The following is a 24,654-nucleotide window of genomic DNA, read 5'->3' as shown; positions in this document are numbered from 1 at the left end:
CAAATAAATAAAACAGAGAAGAAAAGCTCTGACTTCTGATTCGGGTTCTTGGAGTAATACTAAAACCCCCGAACTCCCCAATCTGAGCAAAACCCTCTGATCTTCCGTCCACCGTATGGTCTGGTGATACCGTCTGGTGCAAAAGATGGCTTTAGTTTCAATGGACCAACTAAGGGGCCCATGCCCGTGCAACTAGACACTCAACACATCCCTGAAGAAAAGGCAGGAGACATGGAGCCAACTAAGGGGCCCATGCCCGTGCAACTAGACATTCAACACAGCCTTGAAGAATTAAAGGCAGGAGACACGGAGCAGATAGTGGCTGAGATCTAGCATTGATAAGGGCAACTGAGTCAATGAATAAAAGTGTTCACATCATGTGTTCACATGTGATATTTTGTTATTTAAGTATTCTATTTCCTTTGAATAGGAGTTCATTTTTGTTTTGTATGAGAGAAGAAAAAACCAATATTCTGGAGTGATTCCATAATAGAAAGAAAACGAGAGTGATTCTCACCGTGCTTGTCTTGTGTTCTAGTTTCAAGTGTGATTCTTGATCTAGTTTGCATCAACTTGGTATCAGAGGAAACATCATGCCTACACGTAACGGCAAGGACTACGCTGCCACGGACTTTGATTCAACGGATCCCATCCAACAAAGTGAACTCATGACTGTCTTGGCTCAACAGCTTCCAGCCATGACGCAAGCTCTCCAGCAAATCCCGGACATGGCTCAACAAATAACTAAGCTGACCGAACAAGTGAATCAATTAGCTGGAGCAACGAGTTCCCCAACTCAGAGGAGTGGTAAGAAGGTGGTCCAAGAGAGTGAAGAGGAGGCTGGTGATGAACATACTGAGGGTGTTCATGGTCAACACTCTAAACCACGTAATTCCTATACTCAGCGTACTGGTGAACGAAGTCGAGCTTTTCAACATGAGCCCGAACCTGAATACTTTCGCCACAATTATAGGCAATATGGCCATTTTGATCAAACAGATCAAGTAATGAGACAAATCAAAGCTGATGTTCCGGAGTTTGATGGCAACCAAGAACTCCATGAGGTGATGGATTGGTTGGCTAAGGTGGAGAATTTCTTTGACTGGGTAGGCATGAATCAAGAGCAGAAGGTCCGCTTTATTCGTATGAAATTCAAAGGTCAAGCATGCGTGTGGTGGCAAAGTTTGGAAGAACAGAGATACCATTCGCGATTACCATCAATTGTGGACTGGAGAGAAATGAAGGGATACATCATGGAAGAGTACCTCCCACACAATTACAAAGAGATAGTGTTTCGAGAATTACTATCTTTGGAGCAGGGAAGCAAATCAGTCCGGGAATTTAACAACAAATTTCATGAATTGATTGTCCGATCTCGGGTGATAGAAGATCCGCAACAATCCTTGGCCAGGTACAAGAGAGGACTACGAGAGGAGATCAGTAGGGAGTTAGAGACTGCTAAGTTGGAGAATGTCAGAGAGGCCTTTCAATTAGCCCTCAAGATAGAAAGTCGTCTGAAGAGCCAGTATAACAAGCGTTACCAACCCAGTAGTCTGGATTACAAGAGTTCTCGAGCAGTTACAAATTCCTCACCCACTCAAGGCAATATGGCGGCACGGACGGAAACTGGCACCAACACAACTACACCTACTCTTCAACGAGGAAAAGAACCTGGAGGTCCCAAGTGTTATAAATGTGGCACTTTGGGTCATTATGCGTATGTGTGTCCTGGAAAAGGAAGAAAAATTGCCTTAATGTGTGAAGGAGATGAACTGGAGATTGCAAGTGAGGAAGCACACGCGGCAGTAAACACGGAGGTCATTGATGAAGTACTGGAACCTTCAGAATTGCCTATGTGTGTGATACGACAAATTCTCACAGGACAAATGGTAGAACCATCAGCAGACGAATGGCTGCGAACTAGCATTTTTCGTACCCGGTTCGAGAAGGATGGCAAAGCTTTGGAAGTCATCATTGACGGGGGGAGTAGTATGAATGTTATCTCTAAAGACATGGTGGAGCGCAATGGGTTGACGACAGAGAAGCATCCAAAACCATATCGCGTGGGGTGGATTGACGACACCACCATTCCCGTGAAACAGAGATGTCTGTTATCTTTTTCGTTGGGAACCAACTACAAAGATTCGGTGTGGTGCGATGTTATACCAATGAAAGCATGTCATTTACTACTGGGTCGTCCTTGGCTATTTGACAGAGATGTGGTGCATCACGCACGAGCAAATACCTATTCTTTCAAGTATGGAGGGCACAATATCATTTTGCGTCCAATGAAGCCAAGTGGGGGAGAGTTTTTTAAAAATTCCACACTAGCCACAACACTATCTCTTCGGCAATTTCAATTGTCCAGCAAGGAGTCCCAAATTATCTTCCTACTTGTGGCTCATGAGACCAATATGGACTCTAACAAAATGGAGGCACCCGAGGTAACATCTCTACTACAAGAGTTTCATGCTATTTTTCCTAATGAACTACCTTCCACATTACCTCCAATACGTGGGATTGAACATGCCATTGATCTCATACCGGGTGCAACTCTGCCCAACCTCCCTCATTACCGAATGAGCCCCAGGGAGCATGACGAACTACAGAGGCAAGTTCATGATCTTTTACAAAAAGGATTTCTAAGAGAAAGTATGAGCCCATGCTCAGTACCGGCTCTTTTGACACCCAAAAAAGACGGCACCTGGCGCATGTGCGTGGACAGCCGCGCCATCAATAAAATAACGGTGAAGTATCGATTTCCAATACCGCGTCTTGATGATTTATTAGATCAGTTAAAAAGTGCTGTATTATTTTCTAAAATTGATTTGCGTAGCGGCTACCATCAAGTTCGGATTCGTGATGGGGATGAATGGAAAACAGCATTTAAGACTCGAGATGGGTTGTATGAGTGGTGTGTTATGCCATTCGGTCTTTCAAATGCCCCAAGTACGTTCATGAGGTTGATGAACCATGTACTTCGGAAACTAGTTGGCAAATTTGTAGTGGTTTATTTCGATGATATCCTAGTATTCAGCCAGAGGACCGAAGACCATCTTTACCACTTGCGTGAAGTCTTTCAAGCGTTGAAGGATGCACAGTTGTACGCGAATAAAGCCAAATGTGCCTTTTTACAATCACAAGTTCAATTTTTGGGCTATATTATATCTGACAGGGGATTAAGCATGGATCCTAACAAAGTGCAAGCCATCTCTGATTGGCCAACTCCTTGCAATATATTTGAGGTACGCGGATTTCATGGACTTGCATCCTTCTACCGCCGATTTATCCGGGGGTTCAGCACCATCATGGCACCAATAACAGACTGTTTAAAAGCCACTGCTTTCTTATGGACAACCGAGGCAAATGAAGCATTCCAATTGTTGAAGAAAACTCTTACCACAGCACCGATATTACGTTTACCGGATTTTAACAAAATCTTTGAGTTATCTTGTGATGCTTCGCAGGTGGGAATAGGAGGAGTCCTAAGTCAAGAAGGAAAACCCGTGGCGTATCACAGCGAGAAGCTCAATGAAGCACGACGGCGATATTCTGCCTATGATTTAGAGCTATATGCGGTGGTCCAAATGGTGAAGCATTGGAGGCCATATTTATTGCATAATGAGTTTATCCTCGTAACGGACCATGATTCTTTGCGGCATTTGAATTCACAGCAAAAGCTTAACTTTCGCCATGCAAGATGGGTTGCAGTACTGCAGCAATTTACTTTCACCATTCGGCATCGCAAGGGAACGGAGAACAAAGTGGCGGATGCGCTCAGCCGACGAGCACATCTTCTTACCAATCTAGAGGTAAGTGTGGTCGGGTTTGAGTGTGTGCGTGAACAATATGCAGGAGATGAAGAGTTCGCAAATGTTTGGCAAAGGTTGACTATTGGTGGAACAAATCAGGACAACCCTTACAATCTCTTTGATGGTTATTTGTTCAAAGGAGTGCAACTTTGTCTGCCTCAAGGATCCCTACGGGACTTAGTTATTATTGAGATTCATTCTGGTGGATTAGGTGGCCACTTTGGAAGGGAGAAGACTTTACAAATGGTGAGTGAAAGGTTCTATTGGTCCAAGTTGCGACGTGATGTTCACCGAATTGTAGATCATTGCCAAATCTGCCAATTCAGCAAAGGTTCTCGACGGAATACCGGTCTTTATACACCCCTGCCGATCCCGCAGAGCCCATGGGAAGAAATCACCCTTGACTTTGTACTGGGTTTACCAAAGACAGTAAGGAAGCATGATGCTGTATTGGTGGTGGTTGATAGATTCTCGAGAATGGCCCATTTCATTCCATGTCACAAGACAAATGATGCCTCACATGTGGCAGCTATTTTTCTTCGTGAAGTTGTGCGATTACATGGAGTTCCACGATCCCTTACATCTGACCGAGACTCACGATTCATCAGCCATTTTTGGCGATCTTTATGGGCCAAATTAGGCGCTAAACTCCAATATTCGACCGCATTCCATCCCCAAACGGATGGCCTGACAGAAGTGACAAATCGGAGTCTTGGAAACCTTCTACGATGTTTGGTGAAAGACCATGCAACGACATGGGATCAGTTGTTACCACAGGCCGAATTTGCATTCAATTCCTCGGTTAATCGGACCACAGGACGAAGCCCTTTTGAAATAGTGTTGGGCAAGCAACCTAAAGCACCAATCGACCTGATTCCACTCCCATTACCACCCCATAGTAGTGCCGAAGCTGTGGACACCGTGGAACAGCTGCAACGACTTCACCAAGAGGTTCGCAAACGGATTGCCGTACAAAATGACCTCTACCGCCACGCAGCAAACAAGCATCGTCGTGATGAAACTTTTGATGTAGGTGACATGGTTTTGGTTCGGCTTAGGCCTGAGAGATTCCCACCTGGTGCTTATCATAAACTACATGATAGAAGAATCGGTCCATTCCAGGTGGTACAGCGTATTGGCTCCAACGCTTATCGAGTATTGTTGCCACCAAACATTAGACTGCATCCCGTATTCAATGTAGCTGATTTAATCAAGTACAATGAAGACCCTGCCCCAAGTAGTGAAAGAACTGAAATATCAACTCCCAACGTGCCTCCCATACCTGCAACGAATGAGAAAGTGGATCACATTATAGACCATCAATTTGTCTCTACGAGGCGGGGAGGGTATCACAAATTTCTTGTCCATTGGGTGGGCAAGCCAGAATCTGACAATTCATGGATAAATGCGGACGAATTAGCCCAATTGAATCCCAGTCTGCTTGAAAACTACTGCCAGCATCATTCGACAGAGTCGAATTTCTTAGTGAAGGAGGGAATTGGTGCAAAAGATGGCTTTAGTTTCAATGGACCAACTAAGGGGCCCATGCCCGTGCAACTAGACACTCAACACATCCCTGAAGAAAAGGCAGGAGACATGGAGCCAACTAAGGGGCCCATGCCCGTGCAACTAGACATTCAACACAGCCTTGAAGAATTAAAGGCAGGAGACACGGAGCAGATAGTGGCTGAGATCTAGCATTGATAAGGGCAACTGAGTCAATGAATAAAAGTGTTCACATCATGTGTTCACATGTGATATTTTGTTATTTAAGTATTCTATTTCCTTTGAATAGGAGTTCATTTTTGTTTTGTATGAGAGAAGAAAAAACCAATATTCTGGAGTGATTCCATAATAGAAAGAAAACGAGAGTGATTCTCACCGTGCTTGTCTTGTGTTCTAGTTTCAAGTGTGATTCTTGATCTAGTTTGCATCACCGTCCATGGCTATTTCAGAGATTGAGGTGGCATCGTCATCTGAAGCTACGACGCACCATGACAACAACCAGGCCGCCAATGTCATTGATGTTTTCTCCGCCGCTGCCTATGGCGATCTCGATAAATTGAGGAAGTTTTTCGAAGTCGATGGAGTTTCCCTCTCTAGTCCTGACGGAAATGGCTACTACGCTCTTCAATGGGCCGCTCTCAACAACTTCTCCGATATCGCTCAGTACATAATCGAGGTATTGTTGCCTGTCATATTTCTCCGCTAATACATGTTTCAAGAAATTCATTGCTTATAAATTGAACTTTAGTTGCATCGTTTGATGTGTGAATGGCGCTGGTGTAGGTGTAGTAAAGAAATAACTTTAACGGAGATTTGGACTTACCTAACTTCTGGTGGAGTCTCAGGGATTTTTGCAGTTTAATGTGTTGTGTTTGGCTTTGTTGACTTCGTTCATGTGTGCTCAATGGATTGTTGATGTGTGCTCGTTGGGTTAGCCTTTGGACTTCACTTAGAAACAATTAGGTTACAAATGGAAAATACGTCATCAAATAATCTAAAATTTAATTTCCACATGAATCCATTATTTGGTCACAATGAATGATACATTAACTTATAAAGTGTAATTTTATGAGAGAATTGATAAGGATAATAAATGCCATCTGTGTCAGTAATGCCCATTATGCATCATAAACCTTCTTTTAAAGTTTATAAATGTAGTGAAAGTTAAATGAAAAAATCTACGATAAGAAGGTGCGAGGATTTGGAACTGTTGTAATCATACCTAGGCTTGTGTGTATGGTACCTGTGAAAGAAAAAAAATTAACCTATAGTTTTTTCGTTCTTAAAATCTCTATGTGAAATGGATAGCATAGCAGTCATACTTCCTAATAAATAATTTTCGTATAGAAAAATTTGAAGGATCAATTGTTCAACGGTAGCTTGAGAAACATGTGAAAATATTACCAAAGAGATATCAAACAAATGTTAAAGTAAAATGATTTATCTATGGAAATGACATTAAATGCAAGAGGTGGATTGTGAATCTACTTGATTTTTATTTACATGGATAACTATATCAAACGAAGTGATGGGTTGTATGGCTAAATCTCTTGTTGATGTTGAAGCATGGTGGTGATGTCAATGCATCAGACAACATACAGCAGACAGCGTTGCATTGGGCAGCAGTTAGGGGTTCCATTGTGGTGGCGGATGTGCTTTTGCACAATGGAGCACAGGTGGAGGCTGCTGATGTAAATGGATATCGGGTAAATTTTGCATATTCTTACATTCATTTGGTTACACAGTTTATAAACAACATGTTGATACTTGAAAATGGAAATATGATGTGTTTGATTAAGGTGGTGTGTGGACTGTGGATTCGTGTGCTGGTTTTAAAACAACAATCCGTGTTCGATTGTCCTATGCTTCTTACTTATCTATACAATTACAGAAGTCTTTGCATGTTGGTTCTCCGTTTTCCTGAATGTGGGGTAGTGAATGTTAAAGGTTGTGGAATTTCTTGTGGCGTTGAATTAAAGTGTTAAATTTTCAGTCATCTTTGTTGATTCATTATGGAAATATAGTGTCCTAAATTTTCCAGGAAACATAAGTGCTCTTTTTTCAATTATGTGCTTTATGTGTTCTGTGGTATTGCCCTAATCTCTTTGCAATACTCGTTCAAATCCAGAAGTACGAGGGTTTTTTGGGTAGTTGTAACAGCTTGGTAGAACTTTTCCATTCTGCATGTAATGAATCTTGAGATTACGTATTGGTTAACCCAATTATCCAGGTCTTGCACAGGCTTCCCTTAAACTGATAGATGAATACTCTGTTGTCTTGAAATTTATCATAATATTTTATTGTTTATTTTCTCAAATGTTAGTCTCTATGGCATCTGTGACACTATCAAATATCATGTCATGAATGAATAATAGTCTATGCCCTTTGTATGCTTTTCATTTTCCAGTATTTGTGCGATTGCTTTTTTTGCCTCTTCTGCAATTATATTTATCATCTAAAAATCTTTATTTCTAACTAATGTCTTGGCTTTGTTTAATACTGCCTCGATAATTTTATTTTGTGCTTATAGTGGTGAATGGTGATAATTAGCTTACACCATGTACTTTGATTTAAATTATTTTGTGCAGGCAGTTCATGTTGCCGCTCAATATGGACAAACAGCTTTCTTAAACCACATTGTTGCAAGATATCATGCTGATTATGATGCTCCAGATAATGGAGGGAGGAGCCCTCTTCATTGGTATGTGAAACCTAAAGAGCTCATGGATATTTGTGCATTGTGGTTAACATATGGACCTATGGTGTGTTGCTATGCCATTTATTCCAAGAAAGTCAATGCTACCAATCTATACTTTCTAGTGAATTTAATAAATAGTTATGTGTATTTACTGTTCAGTTTTTTAAGATTTACTCGTGTAGGATGCTAGGTTATCATGACGGCGGTTATAAGTTAGGTAAATATACAAAAATAAAAAAGCTAATATTTTGAAAACTGATTAGGATAATGTTATACAAAGGCACTATAGTGTGATATTTCAATCTTATCACCCCTGGTTTATTTCAATTCACATTGGTTAAATAAAAATGTGTTAAAATAAAAGGTTGATAATATTCATTCGATATGTTGTGTAGTACAAAGAGAACTCTTATATAGGGGAATAGAGTAAAAGTCAAACATAGAGATGAAGGAGACTTAGAAATTAAGAAAACACCATAAGAGCCTCTCAAACTCAATATGGTGTTACAAACTTACAATATTGAGTTTGCGTATGAAGATCTTTCACTGCAAGAAGAGATTGATTGAAGGCCGTTGCTTGATTGCACCGGCAATGCAAGCATGTAAGCGTCAATTTAATTCCAACAAAAAAATCTTGTTTAAGAAAAAGTCTATGCGGATTGCATATTTAGTAAAACCTCCAAAGAGCGAATGGAGACTTAAAACCAACGACAGAAGGAGATTGTGATAGAGAACACAACTTTCAGGCGCCGCTTCTAGCAGTGGTCTTTTGGGCAGATCGGCATGCTCTGGACCTTTTCCTTGGGTGGAAGGTTGGAAAACAGGTCGCCAGAAAACTTGACGGCTGGAATATGAGGGCAGGAGATCAAATGGTTCGCCGGTTGATGCACGTCTGAACCAAGGATGGACACAGTGCTCGTGATTGCACAAAGGATCAAAGGGCTCGCCGGGGTTGATGCCCGGCCGAACCAATGATGGACATACCGTTGGTGATTGCATAGCGGGTCAGAGGGTTTTTTGGAGTTTATGCACGGCTAAACCAAGGATGGACACATTGCTGGTGATTGCATAATAGGTCAGAGGGTGGCTGAAGTTGATGCATGGTCGAACACTCGAACCAAGGATGGACACACCACTAGTGATTACACAGCGGGTCGGAGGGTTCACTGGAGTTGATGCACAGCTGAACCAAGAATGGACACATTGCTGGTGATTGCACAGCAGGTCGGAAGTATTGCAACAAAGACGATACACAATAAAATGTTTTGAAACAAGAAGGGTGGTCAAGAGAAATTATTGTGATCCATCATACTAATATTGAAAAGGAAAAAACACAAAAGTATCGACAGTGCTGTCGCCGGCCTCAAAAGTCACCAAGGGCGGCGACCGTGCAATGGAAAAACGTATTTTCTAAAACCAATGATAAGGTTCAATTCCCCTCGATATTTAGTTTGTCTTGCAACAAAGAGGCTTTGATTAAAGACCTCTCGGATGGTATCTCCTGGTCCCTTATCTTCACTAGTGAAGCTCAAGATTGGGAGTTGGACTTATTTGTGTCCTTTTGGAAGATTATCTATGATAACCTGTCCAGTAGTACTCAAGAGGATGATATAATGTGCTGGTCACTCTCTTCTGACTCCATCTTTTCAGTCAAATCTCTCTATTTACATCTTCTACTGGCTAATAGAAGGGTGGAGTCTCCTAGTTTGAAGTGGGATCGAATATGGCGCACTCCCTGCCCTCCCAAAATCTCCTTCTTTTGGGAGGCGTTATGGGGGAAGATTCTCACCATTGACAATCTCCGGAAAAGAGGTTTCTCGTTACCTAATCGTTGTGTGCTCTGTAAGTCTAACGAGGAATCTTTTCTCATCTACTGTTACACTGCTCCTGGTCAGCGCAAGTCTGGGGCACTCTTTGGCATTTGATGGGGGTGTATTGGGTTCCTTGCGGCAACCTGGTCTTAGAGATTGAGGCTTGGCACTTTCTCGCATCCAACAAGGCTAAGCACGATTTTTTGTTCTCAATTCTTCAAATTACTTGTTGGTTAATCTGGAAAGAGCGCAATTCTAGGATATTTCAGGACAAAGAGTGCTCGATTGGGGTTTTTTTGGATGGCTGGCTCTCTGAACTCAAGCTTTGTCTGAGTGGTTCTTTTTCTAATATTTTTGTGAACCTTAATCCTTGATCTGTTTGCTTTGTGGGTTGCACCCCCTTGGTGCTGTTAATAAAATTTTTTCTTTCAAAAAAAAAAAAAACATGTTAAGATAAAAGATTGATAAGATCAGATCGATATATTGCATAGTACAAAGAGAGTACTATATAGAGAAATAGCAGAAATGTCAAACCTAGAGATTAAGGAAACTTATAAATTAAGGAAACACCATAATAACCTAAATCAACATAAACTAAAAAACTAAATTATGATAATATATTCTAACAATATTTAGGACATTATTATGCATCAAGTTTTTAGGGTGTTTAAGCTGAAAATTTGGAACTGTTGTCTTGCCCCCCTAGCGGAAAAAATGTTATATAAATAGTGTGAAGTTGTTTGACAGAACTATGACAAGAGGTAGGAAGCTGATACTGGGAAGTTAGCTCTAAGGTTTTAAGTTGAACTTGAAAGATATCAGGTATGGCTAGCAAGTTTTGCAGAGAAAACAAATATCATTGAAATCACTGCTTCGAAAACCGATGTGTCAATTTGGAGATTGACTTGTGTCTTTTTTTATTTATGTGAATATAGTTTTTGATTAGTAAATCGCCTTGTCATGAGCGTGGGTTGGACAATTGAATCTAACCATTGTGGGAGTGGAGAGAACAAGTGCACCACCATGCCACCATTGGCGGGAGTATCTAATGTATATGAAATTGAAAGGCCTGCATAATCAATGTGTTCTGTGTTGTTTGCTTTGCTGCAAAACCTAGCTTCAATAGCTTAGGGTAGGGAGAGGAGAAGATGTGGAGGCAGAGCTGGTTATGAAATACTTTTGGTGCTACTGATTTCAATGTCTGTTGAAACATGTATCGTGTACAATTTATTTCTTTTTGTTGATACTAGATTCAAAAGGTTATGGGGTAAAAAGATCGAAATGGTTTCACTAATGAAAACTTTAAAGATGGGACATAAATTTGTTTGAATATTGTAAAAGATAGATGGTTACACCTTTTTTTGTTTGGTACGATCTTAGCCGCGTAGGTTGGTTGAATGGACTGTAGAAACTTATTTCAAGAGTTGGTGTCTTCCCTTTCTTAACAAGATCTTATTTACCATTCTGGAGAAGAATTCCTAAAATATGAAGGTGAGTATGGGGGGTTTATGATTAAAATTATATCAGATGGGTCGTTGAGATATAATAAATGTTTCTGTGCTTTTTGGATTAAAATCAGTCTTTGTAGATAAATAACATCTTTTGGCAAGGGTAATATTCGCTACAAATAACCAAGGGTACTTAATTTTTTTATTTCTATTGTTATGCTGTTAATGTATTGTGTCTGCATAAAATGCTTGGAGTCTTTGTTGTGTTAGTATATTTAGTTCCATGGCACACTATTTTTTGGCAAATTTCTGACAACATGCTGAAGGAATATTTGAAACTAGGAGCAGTATGAAATTATTTACCGGAAAGCTTAGTATGAAGTTATTTAAATTCTTGAGCGGAAAGCTCATGCTTGTGATGCTATCTACCAGGGCTGCATATAAGGGGTATGCTGATACAATTAGATTACTTCTGTTTAGAGATGCAAGCCAAGGAAGACAAGATAAAGAAGGTGTGCTGCGATATCCTCTTTTTTTTTTTTTTTTACTCTGGTAACTATCAATTTGTTTTGTCAAAAAATCTATGTGATTATGAATATCGCCATACCCATGTTACCGAAACACATTACCTTAATTTATGTACTCTTTTATTGATTGCTGTAGGTGCATTTTCTTGTGTCTATGTAAATTTTGTCATCTGTGGTGCATTCTAATAGAGGTTGATTTATCTTGAAGATGAAAACTAATAACCAGCAAGTTGGAGTCTTATTACGATTAGTGTGCACAAGTCAATGCATTTGCATTTTTATTTTTATGCACAATTTTTTTTGGAATGCAAGAAGAATTTATTTAGGAAGGCAACAAGGGGGTGCCACTCAAAAGGCTCACGAGGTCTCTAAATAATAGCTAGTGCTTCTTGCAAGTTACAAGTCCCAAGTGTAAAAAAGAAAAAAGAAAAAACCCCGAGTCAGACTTTTCACTTCCACATGCTCTTCCAGGGAAACTCTTCTTGCCCAAACTATCAAAGCTGCTGGAGAGAACCCTTAAATCTTAACTTCAAAAATTACTCTTTTCCGGGCTGTCCAAATCAACTTATCATCCATATCAAAATTAAGAAGTGTTAATGATTTCTAACTCCCAATCCATAGCATTTCTAGCAACGACAACATCCATGAAAGCCCCTGATGTTCACATTTATGGTCACATGCATCCTTGCCACTAGCCATGTTTAAAAGGTCCAGGAATTGAGACTTAAAAAAGGGGCTTGTCAATACCCGCAACTTCTCTGATTACCTACTCTAACAGAGACGTAGGGGTACTGATATTTCATTCCTTCCATCATGCTTTCCAAAGTCCAACTTCATTCTGCTCTTTTTTCAAAGAAGTAGTCCATCTATTATGATCAATGTGATGCCACGAACCTAAGACATCTTCACGAAAATGAGTTTGGTCTGTTGAGAATGTCTAACGCCATTCCTCAATCCAAGCTTTATTGAAGTAAGGTATGATTTTCAACCCAATTCATGTAACCCATGACTTGACAACAAAATTCAAAATGTTATATGTTATGATTTTTAAGCAATTCGAATTATTGGACAAATTTGATTTCATATATCAGTTTAACATTTGGTCTTTTTTGTTGGTTTATTTAGCGATTTTGTTAATTTCAGCACTACATGGTAATGCATTGCATATGCAATGGTGTTAGGTTGTACTCCCTTGCATTGGGCTGCATTAAGAGGAAATGTTGAGGCATGCACTGTGCTTGTACATGCTGGTAAAAAGCAGGAGCTAATGGTGAAAGATAAAGCGGGATTTACTCCTTTTCAGCTTGCTTCTGATAAAGGTCATCGGCCTGTCGCCCTTTTCCTTGTAGGTAACTTTTTGTGTCTGTGTTGCCTTAGAAATATAATTTTGGATAAACAAGTTTAAACCGACATTATGTGGATGTCATCTATAAATACCGTTGTTGCCTAATTTAACTCGCAAGTTGTCAAATTTGTTTGTTTACTAGTTTGTCTGGTATTTCTATGCTCTCGGTTGAATAATAATGACGATATTCTTATTTCTTAACGTTACTTTTTTTTCTCTTCTCAATTTTAAGGAATACAACTCTCAGACACTACCTACTCCTTGTTTATCCTAGTCCTGACAAAAGTGATGAAAGAGAGAGGTCTCCATCATGTGCAATAATTGAGTAGCGGAGATGTTTGTTACATGCGCTCTTGCAATCTTATTAGCTGCTTAAGCATAACACTTTTTTAATCCATGCATTCGATGTAAGGTAAACTGGTATTGAATATCAATCTCCCGTTTTGGTCTAACTGCAATAGAATATCGAAAAATACTTAAAATTCTCTTTAGGTTAGGTCATGTCTTTCTTAAAATTTTATGAATCTTTTATTCCTTTAGTGTAGACGGTTTCTTACTTATGGGAGGAATATAAACGTAGCAGGACGGTAATCTTCGTACCCCCATGGGGCAGAAACTTTACTGACAAAATTATGGAGTTCTATTGGTCAAGTTTTTGGGCATGCATGCATTATAGTTTTTTTTATCATTTTTTTATTAATGATACTGAAATTTGATCATTTTAACAATCTAACCAGACCAATGTATAGTTAGTATGTGTGATGTCCTTGACTTGTAATGTGGACATTTGGATTTTACCTGTGAAACTTAACTCAGTGTTGTTTATTTAATTCTGGTGTTTAATTTTGCAACTTCCAAACTTCATTTTCCTAGGATCATCTGTGTCTTTACAATTATCTATAAGAGGTGCATTGTTCATTTGTTTGTATAGTCCAATGCACAACGAGCACAGAGTAATCGTTGGGGAGACAAATTTTGCGGTGGGAAGATGGGGGACATTAGCTATGCTCCCATTTTGCTGTCAGTTATACTCTTACTCATTTTCCTCTTCATTAATTCTGTTCTTGCAGGTAAGTATGCTATAGTATTGTGTTTGAATGTTTTTTTTGTAGCTTAAGTGAGAATAGTCCTTTAAAAATAAAATCATGTCTCACTCCTTACAAGTTACCACTTATGCTAGCCCCCAATCTTCCTAAGGTAACTGCTGCCGTTGGACTTTGGGGTTGGACTGCTCTTTCACTTGCTTTTGTTTCATTGATAATGCTCTACAAATGTAGCAGGTAATTTTCTTGCTCTGTGGTTGTCGTTTCTTAGTGTTATATGGCTTATTTGTTATATGCATGTATCTTCTCTCATCATTTTGCGTCTTTATTCCAATTCGAAACTGGACAGTTTCTGTATGCCTTCGTCTGGAGGTGATGTTTGTATATAGGAAAGTGGATAATTAGAATTACTTGTTGTGGATAATCAAGTGGGTCTGCTATTGCATTTTCTTATCATCTTGGTGTTTGATCTTGTTTCTTGCAAGTGATTGAACGTTGAAGATATCAAGTTCTGTTTTTAATTTTTCCTTTCAATTGCGTCTTTTTGTTTCAACTTTCATTGGAGTTGTTTTTGATGAGTTGAGCTCTTCCATTGGATGTTGAAACCATTCCTGCTATTCTATGTCCCCTGTTCTCCACAAATATTAGCAGGACCAAACACCAGGGAATTATTGTATAAGAAAACATCTATATTAGAGCATGATGTTCGATACCTTTCCGATTTCACATGTCAGAATCCTTGAGTTATGTCTACGAATAATTCCAAAATGTGTTTGCATATATCATTGTCTTAAAGTTTGCCGGAGATAGGTTCATTTCTGATTTTGGTCATTGACGTCTCCAAGTTCTTCAACAAATATTTATGTTTTTGTGTCTATCTCACTCGCACAGATCTTTACTGCCAGTAGCATTTTACAATTTTATTTGTGACCTCCTGTCCTAATTGATTCTTCGACAATTGGCTGCAGTAAAGACCCAGGTTATATTAAGACAAGTGGAGATTTGGGAGGTGATGGAGATACAGAGGTGTGTAATATATCTATTTCATTTGGTTCATTTAAGCATTTGTATTTGATGCCTCTTTTTAGAAAAGGATCATTCATTGCACTAGTAGTTTACAATTACATACATGCCACCAAAGCTGGATAACATAAACTGAAGCAAGTGAAAAAATATCACTTGTTATCATGTTTCATGTTTCCATCTGAAAGTTGTTCGAAGAATGGACCTAACTAAAATACTAAATCTATGATCAAATTGGACTTGAAAGCTTCCATGACCGATGACAGTTATTTTGATCCTGTCAATTTGACAGTTTTCCACTAGTCAAAGCCAAAGCCTTTATCTTTTTTCCTCTTGCTAATGACATGTAATTTGACGAATTAAAGATTACATTTCAAATTCATGCAGTGTATCTGTATTCGTAAAAAAGATAAATAACACTCGTGCGCAAGACTCCCGCAGTGGGCGGGGTCGGGAACATGCAAGATGTACACAGACCTTACCCCATATAATATGTGGAGAGGTTGTTTCCAGGAATTGAATTGCACCCAAGCGACTTTATCACTAGGCCACATGTTTGCCTGTCGTATCTCTATTTGTATCAGTATTTGATAAAATATTGTATTCTATGCGTGGGGAATTCTCTTTCTGTTCCATTGCTGTGATTAGATGTGATGTGACTGAATGACTGGATGTTTGTAAGATAAGCAGTTGCTATGCTTTGTAGTTGAAGTGTGTTGTATCCTGCAATGTTAATAGATTATACACCCTTAAGTACTGAAAGAACATGCTATCAAATAAATAAAGGGAAGAAAAGAGACAAGAAATGAAGTGAATTGATGGTAAAAGCGAGTCTTATTAAGATTGTATCAATGCCTTCCAGAAGAAGTATTTGTGGCTTTAGTTCACGCACAATGGGGCATTCAAAGATTTAAAGGTTAATCGTCATGCAGTCTTACTCTCTTTTTTTTTCCCTGTCAACTGTTCTTGTTTTGAATGCTTAAAGGAAGTGATAGCGCTGGTGTTTATTATTGGACCACAGTAGATGATCTTTGTTAGAATATGTATAAATATAATGTGAAATGCCTCAACCCAACAAGTTAACTTATTGGGTTGAATAACGAACGAACCAATCTTAACATGGTATCAGAGGGGAGGTCTTGGGTTCAAATACCCTAGCTTCCGCAATTTAAACCCCCATTTGTTGTTGCCTCTAGTTTGGGCTTTTGTGTGTTTGTTGTTGCCCCAAGTGAGGACATTCTGTGAGAGTAGCCCTAGTGTTGGGTCTTGTCTGTTGTGCACTTGTTGGGCTGTCGGATTGCTCAGCCCACACATGAGGGGGAGTGTTAGAAACTTAGAATATGTATAAATAATGTGAAATACCCCAACTCATCAACTTAACTTATTGGGTTGAATACTTGAATGGCAAAGTAACTAATCTTAATGATCTTCAATAATGCTTTATTGGTGTTTTAGTCCTTTTCTTTTGATATCTGGATAGGGATTCACAGGTGGATGTTTCTAGTTTTCTTTTTATCAAGTTGTCCCTTAGAGGAGAAAGGATGACAGCTCTCCAGATACATGGATGTGTGAACTTGGTCGTTTTCTCATGTAATTTTCTAAGATATGTCGTCATCTGCAGGATCCCTTGTTGAATGTTGATTTGAACAATTCCACTGTATGGATGGGAAATTGGTCTCAACTTTGCCCTACGTGCAAGGTCTACTTTATCATCATTTTCTTTCATTGATGCATAAAATGCAGGAATTTTCCGTTGCAGTTCTCAACTAGGTTTGACATCCTTTCTTGACTGAATCGTGTTTACACTCTCAAATTGTTACTAGATAATCAGACCTGTTCGCTCAAAGCACTGCCATGCATGTAACCGCTGCGTTGAACAGTTTGACCACCACTGCCCATGGATATCCAACTGTGTGGGGAAGGTAAGAAATTAGGTAACTTGACATTATGTTTTCAGCATCATCATCATTATCGACGTGTTAGTTCCAAATGTTTCTGGACTCTGGTCATTGGTGCTACATGAATTCTTAACAAAAACCGATAGAAGTATGTCACTTGGCTGTTCTTTTACCTATCAATCTGGTTTAAAGCTACTCCCTTCACCATTTTGACTTTCATTTCAATAAAATTTAATACCATGGAGGTCTTTGACTGTACTCTGGGGCTTTAGACAGCATAATGTCTCTGTGCTTTTCTGGTTTCTCTGTTGGAGTTATAAAACTACTTATTATCTGCCTCTCGATTTTTTTAGGGGAATTTGATCATATGCCTCTCATTTTTTTGTTGGAGTTATAGTATTTTTGACTTATAATAGAGGTTTTTTTTTAACGGGACTTACAAATACAGAATATTATTCTTCTTATCTCCTTGTTGGTTTCTTCATGCTGCCAAAACGGACCCAAAATACAAGCCTAAACGCTTTTCTTTAGATTGAAAAGCAAAACAAAGCTAGGACTTAGTGATTCTAAGAAATCTAATTCATTGAAATTCCGTCTAGTAAAACGGAAGAATTATAAATCTCTAAAATAATAGTACTTGTTGCACATCTTGCAGAGGAACAAAAAGGACTTCTTTATTTTCATTACTGTGGCAACTTTGACATCATTCCTTGCTGCGGTCGTTGCAGTTCAAAGTAAGTGGATTTGCTACAACTGTCTTATGGGTTGGAGAAAATAAATCTTCAACTTTCCTTTATTTCATGGTTTTATGACTGTGTATAGTTAAAGGAGGTATGGTGCATTACTGTAGGAATATGGACAGGCATACCAGAAGTTCCTATTCAAGAAACATGGATTCATCATGTCGCAGTTCGGCATCCTGGTGTTGTTGTATTTTTGGTTTTGGATATTGTCATTTTTGTTGCTGCTACAACGTTGACAATATCACAGGCATCACAGGTAATTTAGCCAAAACATTAATTTCTTGTTCCTTTAGTAGAATTTGCTTTCACTGATTATGGGTAGCTAAATGATTACATGCAACATAGATCTCTGGCTAATTCCATTAACTCTGTGGTTGTGAGAGCAAAGGAACTGCTTCATTTTCTTTAGTTAACTATTATGCTATTGCCTTGGTGAGTCCTTTTCAACTTTCATCTCTCTGAGTATACTTGTATGGCATGGGCAAATTACAGGCTAGCTGAACTCCATTATCACATGATTAACCAGATTACTAACAGATGACTACCCTTATTGTTTAAGACACATCTACACAGACTAAATTATTTAGGGTTGTTTATGAATGCTTTACCTACAAAGTTCCGGGCTTCCCGTGGGAGGACTCAGGAGGGAGAAGAGACCAAAATGGAATATATATTGGATCTGTACGTAGTGTCAGGACTAACTGTATATTAAAGGACAGTCTATCAGTTTGGGGCAGCTAAATTGTGTTGTCAAAAGATGTTGAGGCGTAAGCCTTCAGAGAGGTTTCACCGAGACACATGACTCTACCCAGGCATGAGGCAGCAAGGCAAAAATCCCTTGGACACCCGAAGAACTTCTATAATTGGGTCTCTTTTTTCCTGGGCTTAACTGAGTGTATGGGGCTTTGAATTGACTGATAAAACTGGGGTTAGCAATTTATGCATCACTTGATGGACCACACTCTTGACCTCTGATCAAGCTACAAGCACGAGTAGGTAGGCGGCTGGGGGGAGGGACTGGAGGACTGGAAAGGAAGGGGGAACCTTCTTTTTGCTTCATGCCAAATGAGATAATGATTAGTGGGTCAGATCCAGTGTGTGCTCTTGAGCACAATCACTAAAGGGATGGGCTGGCTGGGGTGCCTTTTTAATCAATCTCTGGCTGCTCAGTGCCACTATTGGTGTGAGAATTTTTTTGTGAGGATGATGGCGGGTTTGCAAGAAATGACCCAAAGCTGAAAGCCCTTTTTTTGTGATTAAAAAAGCAGCATGAGAAGTAAAAGTGTATCTATCCGTTTTTATGATTAAACTGAAAGCCCCTTTTTGTATGATTAAGAAAGATGCCATAGAGAGAAATTGAGAAGGAAGAAGTACTGGGAGGAGGGGAGCGATCACCTTATCAAAATTGTTCTCGACTTTGTTAGTTTGGTTGGTCACTTGTTCCTTGTTTAGGTTCAAACCTTCCATATAATATTGTTACTTAGTTTGATTTTGAGGCTTTACTAATATACTTTTCGTTTGATGATTCATTCGTCTAGGCTTGAATTTTGTTTGTATTGGATGATGCACAGTTTTATTGTGATTATTGACTTGCTTAATTATGCGTCTCACTTTCCCCGTGCGTGGGCCTTGTACCTCCAGATGATAGGAAGCCTTTGCGCGGTTGACAAACACTTTTGGCTGTCAATGTTAACCAGCCATCTCCTTAACTCTTGTTGCATGGTTCTAGGGCCTTGACTTGACCTACCCTTTGATCAGAAGTGATAGGGATCTAGTAAAAAGCATCTTAGTCATCCCAATAGTGGATGTGTCACTCTCTGGTTCAATCATCAGGTTTTGTTGGCCCCTATACTTACACCAATCAAGGGACAAGATCCACTACTGGAATGACTGTGATGCTTTTTACTAAGATCCCTAACATTTTTGCCCTTTGATACCTGAATTGTCATAAATGTGAAACTAGTTCTCTGTGACCCTTTAGATAAGTGCGTAATATGTGCACTTATTCAATTTTGGTGCACGTTTCTTCCTTTAACCATTCTTGATCTACAATGGTGCTTCTGCGTGTGTGTGATTTTCATTTTGCTATTTATCAACTGTTTTTAAACCATCGAATCCTCACTTGGTGATGCAGATAGCTCGGAACATCACCACCAATGAATTGGCAAACGCCATTCGTTACAATTATCTCCGAAGTCCAAATGGACGTTTTCGTAATCCGTACAACCATGGGTGCCGGAAAAATTGTACAGATTTCCTCATTCATGGCTATACAAACGATGATGAAATTGCTTGGCCTCCACGACAGCTAGTTGCCCGTTAGAATGAATGTTCCTTGTATTTATCTCGCTAGTGGGTGAGGCAAAGTGAATGTTCCTTGTACCAGATTCCCTTGAAGCTGTTATTGTATGAACACTGACGAATTATAAGCAAAGTTTTAATTTTGTTGATATGTTATACACATACAATTCGAAACCATGAAATGGAAAAGAAAGGAAAAAAGGATATTGATTCAGTTTTTCTATTTTAGCTATTTTCAGTATAAAGAAAAATGAAGAGACGAAATCCAAACCTTCCAACTTTCAAGAGCTGTTGGACATCTTGGAAAACCTTCCTGTGCATTTATTGAAATATATGGCTTACATAGCAATCAATTTGTTGGTATGTCAATGAAGGGCGGGCCAATGAGCATGCTAATGTGAAATACATTCAACATCTTCAAGAACATCTGAAGTTTTGCCAACTCCTTTCTCAATCAAAGGATGAATTTTGTTGGTCTATTGTAACAATAACAGCTTTTTAATATTACATAGTGAACAAGAAAAAATTATTTCAATTACAAGGCTCCTGCAAACTGCAACGGGCGGTTCGGGATAGGCAGCAATATGTATACCCTGCAATGGAGAGGCTGTTTCCATGAATATAAGTGGAATATAAGTAGTAGGTCTTGTGTCCCTGCACTGCACAGGCGGGCTGGCTGGCAACTATCAATCAAGAATATTGTTGGAAACCATGCATATATATAAAACTATTTTCTTCCCAATCAAATCTGATTTTATGCCAATACAGGAATACAAAATAATTTCCCACCAAATGCTGCTATTCCAATTGTTGTATTTGGTGACATCTAGTGCCCATTTGGCTGACACTTTTGAAGAACAATATATTGTACGGACACAATTTTGAGATAATATATTGTCTTCATCCAACAAACAATAATTTTAGGGCGTAAAAATCGAGATAATTTTAGAATCATAATATGATCCTTTCAAAATGGCCCATAAATGGACAATTCTAAAAAAAATTTCAACTATTTTTCACTTTTGTCCAAGACATTAATTGAAGAGCGAGGATGCCATTATGACTACCCTTTCTATTTGCAACTGTAGCAGCCGTGACGCAATCGCAGTAAAGAAGGACAGGGACGGTACTGCAGAGGAGCTTTCGATTTGCTTCTCTTGGAGGATGAATTAGGAGCTACGGCGGAGGTGGTGTCGAAAGGTGCTGGAGACATCGGCGACAGCAACAATTAAGAGAGATAGAGGTTCACTTCTTTCATAAAGGAAGAGCAAGAGTGGAGATGCCTTAGGGAGAGAGATTAAGTGAACGCACAAGATTTCATAAAGATTATTATGTGCGACCCATTATTTTATATGAATCATATGCGTCCATTCTAATGTTTAGAATAACGGGAAGAAAAAAAAACACACTGCGATCCTTAGCATATTCCGTCATGTTTAGAAGGAAGGTTCACCATCATTGGGGAGGAGGAGAGTTCCATAGCCATAATTTTACTCGGTCAAACACAACAAAAAAATCCCTTCAATTAATCATAACCCATAAGCCGTCCTCATTTATGTGTCGGTTTGACAGCGCAACAACATAATCCTGTAGGGTGTGGGCAAGTCATTTATTCTTGGTGTTAGCTGTACTATTATTATTGGCTCCAATGTAAAAGAGTCAAAAGGCAGGTTCAAAGCTAACTTTTAGCAAAAATTTTCAAATGAAACCTTTTTGATTAGTTTGAATTCACACGGTTTTTTTTTTCACTGTGAATCATTTACTCATATATTGTACTATAGTATTGGCTAAGGACAGAGTAGAGTTTGTTTATTCAAGTGGGGTTCTGGCGTTCTGCTTAGCTGATTTGAGAGAACAAGAAATTGTGGTGGGCCAAATTGACTGTGCTTCATCTTCACTAGTTTCCCCAGCAATCCTGGAAAATCATTGAATGAAATGTCAAACACTAGTAGGTGATTCGCCTCTTAAAAGTCTACAAAACAACAAAAAAAAAAGACTTATTTTTTGGTATCTGTTTGTCAGCAAAAGCGACCCACGAATGGTATTGTTTGCATATTCTTTTGCAGCGTCATCGTTTACATTACCTACCCACGTAAGCAATAACTCTCTGCGGATTTTCATATGTGAAACCTTGAGTGAAGGGTAGTGTAGAATATAATACTAGTCTAGTCTTGGTGAGAAGTATAAAGGCTTGGAGAAAGCAAAGTTTCCTGCTTTGCTGGAGATCTGAACAGAAAAGGCTGCATTTGGTTTATTGAGAAGGTTAGGGTTTCAAAATCAAATTGGCACTTCTGTCACAAATTTTGGCACTTTCTGCTTTTGTGGGTTCTGCTTGGTCTTGAACATTTTAGTCTCTTCAAGTGTGTTGTTTTCATATTTACTGGTTCTGGGTTTCTTAATGTTTCCTTGCCTTGTGTGTGGACTTTTCTATGTCTGTGTTTTGTCTTTAGATATATGTCATGTCTATTGAACAATTATGACAAACCAATTGACTCACTCCAGTGGCCTCTGTTGCATGTCCTCCAAGGAGCTCTGGGTCAAGAAGTAGCTTCTTCTATGGAGATTTCTGCCTTCAGAGGGTTGCCTCAACTGGTAATTCTGTATTTCAAGTCATATTTGGGCCTCCTGTTTTTACATGATAGTGTGATTATAGTGATTTTGGTTGTAAGAACTAAGAATCATATACCCTTTTGGGGGCACAGATTGAAAGCCAATCTTTTAAAGTGGATATTCAACAGGGATTGGAGGACCCCAGTTTCTTCAATCAGTGGCATATGAACTCTGTTGATGAGTTCGGCATATTACCACTTGCAGCTGCATTTGGGGATAACTTGCAGCAGTCTTTCTCACACCCAGCCTTCAATCTCAAAAATGTTATGGAAACCTCTCATGTAGACTCTGAGAGGCCTGTGAAACTACTAAAACCAAATGGCTGGAACTCTGGCAAAACTGAAATTATGCAGAACCCACAAACTGCTTCTTCTCCCAATGTTCTCTCCTTTGTCAGTCCGAATAGCATGGAGAAAATGGGGTTTGTGAAGCCTAAGGAGGAGGTGATGGGTAATAAGAGCATCAATACAGAGAAAATGATGATGTCCCATGGTTCCTTTGGGAACCAAGGTCATGTTCATAATTCCAGCCGGGGAACTAAAAGGATTGGCACGAGCACTAGGCTTTCTGACACTCAAGATCATGTCATAGCAGAGCGAAAAAGGCGAGAGAAGCTAAGCCAGCGATTCATCGCTTTGTCAGCCATAGTTCCTGGACTCAAAAAGGTATCAAAGTTTATTTTTGTTACTGTCTTGTAGTATCTTGCCTCCTTAGTTTTGATGATAAATGATTCACAGTTTCCATGTTGTAATCATAACATAATACTGTTATCAGACGGATAAGGCCTCTGTTCTTGGAGATGCTATAAAGTATTTGAAACAACTGCAAGAGAGAGTCAAGGTACTCGAGGACCAGACAAGGAAGAAAACTATGGAATCAGTGGTGTTTGTGAAGAGATCCCAGATTTTTTGTGAGGATGAGAACTCCTCTTCAGATGCAAATATACCAAGTGGACCCTTGGATGAACCATTACTGGAACTCGAAGCAAGATTTTGCGAAAAAAATGTCTTAATTAGAATTCACTGCGAAAAAAGGAAAGGGATTCTGGAGAAAACAGTGGCTGAAATTGAGAAACTCAGCCTCACTGTCATCAATAGCAGTGTCATGACCTTTGGGACTTCTACTCTTGATGTTACTCTCATTGCTCAGGTAACTAATATCTTTTTTTAACTATCATTGTCACCTAAACAATGTTAGTATGGCATAGGAATCAAAATGTAAACACAAATTTCCCCAATTCTTGCAGATGGATGCAGAATTCAGCATGTCAGTGAAGGATCTCGTGAAAAGTCTACGATCAGCGTTCAAGTTGTTTATGTGATGAAGAAGAATCTAAAATCTCTACTTAAAGTTTACCATATCATGCAGCCTACCATAAACTATGGAAAGATAGGGATAATCTTAGTTATGCGTTCAATCGGTTCAAGTGTTTGTTTACCAAAGTTGTTGTGCACAAGGCCTGTAATGCTCCAGCACCATAGATTACTACTACGTACTACTACCACCCTTTTCAGATTGTTTGCTGTGTAGTCCATTTTGCAGGAAGGGTTTTTTGGGTCTGCCAGTTTTTTTGCATGGTTACTACTTGTTTTTCATGTTGAATACCCTGCTGTTCCAAAAGAGTGACCTTACAGCTTGTTTGGGTTTTTTGTCCTCTGGGAACTATGTGTCCCTAAAGTCGTTGAAAAGGGAGACTGTTTTTTTTTTTTCTTGGTCTGTAGGGCAAACAAGGCTTTGTCGCTGTACTTTGTTTGGTTAGTGTCTTAGACTTTAGAGGCACCTTGGATACTCTCCCTAACTCTTTTTCCTTCAGTTCCATCTGAGTTTGTAACAAGTTTGTTGAAGTTAATGTAATAATTCTCTCCAAACTTTCCATGTTTTGGTTCAAT

The 24,654-nt window shown here is 39.2% G+C and overlaps 2 protein-coding genes across 9 annotated transcripts; both read left to right on the top strand.

The window, feature by feature from the left end:
* On the top strand, positions 1-20,369 carry LOC119982850 (probable protein S-acyltransferase 23). Of its 3 annotated transcripts, XM_038826433.1 has the most exons (14): positions 1-128; positions 5,748-5,994; positions 6,884-7,024; positions 7,907-8,019; positions 11,708-11,787; positions 12,984-13,147; positions 14,079-14,217; positions 14,328-14,427; positions 15,159-15,216; positions 16,835-16,912; positions 17,037-17,135; positions 17,767-17,845; positions 17,962-18,110; positions 19,989-20,369. In XM_038826433.1, the coding sequence occupies exons 2-14, from the start codon at positions 5,755-5,757 to the stop codon at positions 20,175-20,177; spliced, it is 1,629 nt and encodes a 542-aa protein (XP_038682361.1). In that variant the 5' UTR covers positions 1-128; positions 5,748-5,754; the 3' UTR covers positions 20,178-20,369. The 3 variants fall into 3 exon arrangements, with proteins under 3 accessions (XP_038682361.1, XP_038682363.1, XP_038682362.1); XM_038826435.1 differs by lacking the exon at positions 14,079-14,217 and having other exon boundaries at positions 14,345-14,427; XM_038826434.1 differs by lacking the exon at positions 16,835-16,912.
* A 1,885-nt stretch (positions 20,370-22,254) lies between these two features.
* On the top strand, positions 22,255-24,654 carry LOC119982219 (transcription factor bHLH25-like). Of its 6 annotated transcripts, none has more exons than XM_038825479.1 (5): positions 22,255-22,417; positions 22,683-22,747; positions 22,894-23,430; positions 23,540-23,914; positions 24,012-24,654. In XM_038825479.1, exons 2-5 carry the CDS (start codon positions 22,712-22,714, stop codon positions 24,084-24,086), a joined length of 1,023 nt encoding a protein of 340 aa, XP_038681407.1. In that variant the 5' UTR covers positions 22,255-22,417; positions 22,683-22,711; the 3' UTR covers positions 24,087-24,654. The 6 variants fall into 6 exon arrangements, with proteins under 6 accessions (XP_038681407.1, XP_038681405.1, XP_038681404.1 ...); XM_038825477.1 differs by having other exon boundaries at positions 22,858-23,430; XM_038825476.1 differs by having other exon boundaries at positions 22,658-22,747; positions 22,858-23,430.

Source organism: Tripterygium wilfordii, chromosome 17 (genome assembly GCF_013401445.1).
Source record: "Tripterygium wilfordii isolate XIE 37 chromosome 17, ASM1340144v1, whole genome shotgun sequence".
NCBI classification, from domain to species: domain Eukaryota; kingdom Viridiplantae; phylum Streptophyta; class Magnoliopsida; order Celastrales; family Celastraceae; genus Tripterygium; species Tripterygium wilfordii.
Note: the sequence above shows the minus strand (reverse complement) of the source record. Positions and strands in the feature narration are given on the sequence as shown.

Excerpts from the sequence above, each read along its gene's own strand:
- LOC119982850 (XM_038826433.1), top strand. The coding sequence starts at position 5,755 with ATGGCTATTTCAGAGATTGAGGTGGCATCGTCATCTGAAGCTACGACG. Across the intron at positions 13,148-14,078 it reads GGCCTGTCGCCCTTTTCCTT|TCCAATGCACAACGAGCACA; the intron begins GTAGGTAACTTT and ends TTGTTTGTATAG. Across the intron at positions 17,846-17,961 it reads TGCGGTCGTTGCAGTTCAAA|GAATATGGACAGGCATACCA; the intron begins GTAAGTGGATTT and ends GCATTACTGTAG.
- LOC119982219 (XM_038825474.1), top strand. The coding sequence starts at position 22,610 with ATGTCATGTCTATTGAACAATTATGACAAACCAATTGACTCACTCCAG. Across the intron at positions 22,748-22,857 it reads TCAGAGGGTTGCCTCAACTG|ATTGAAAGCCAATCTTTTAA; the intron begins GTAATTCTGTAT and ends TTGGGGGCACAG. Across the intron at positions 23,915-24,011 it reads ATGTTACTCTCATTGCTCAG|ATGGATGCAGAATTCAGCAT; the intron begins GTAACTAATATC and ends CAATTCTTGCAG.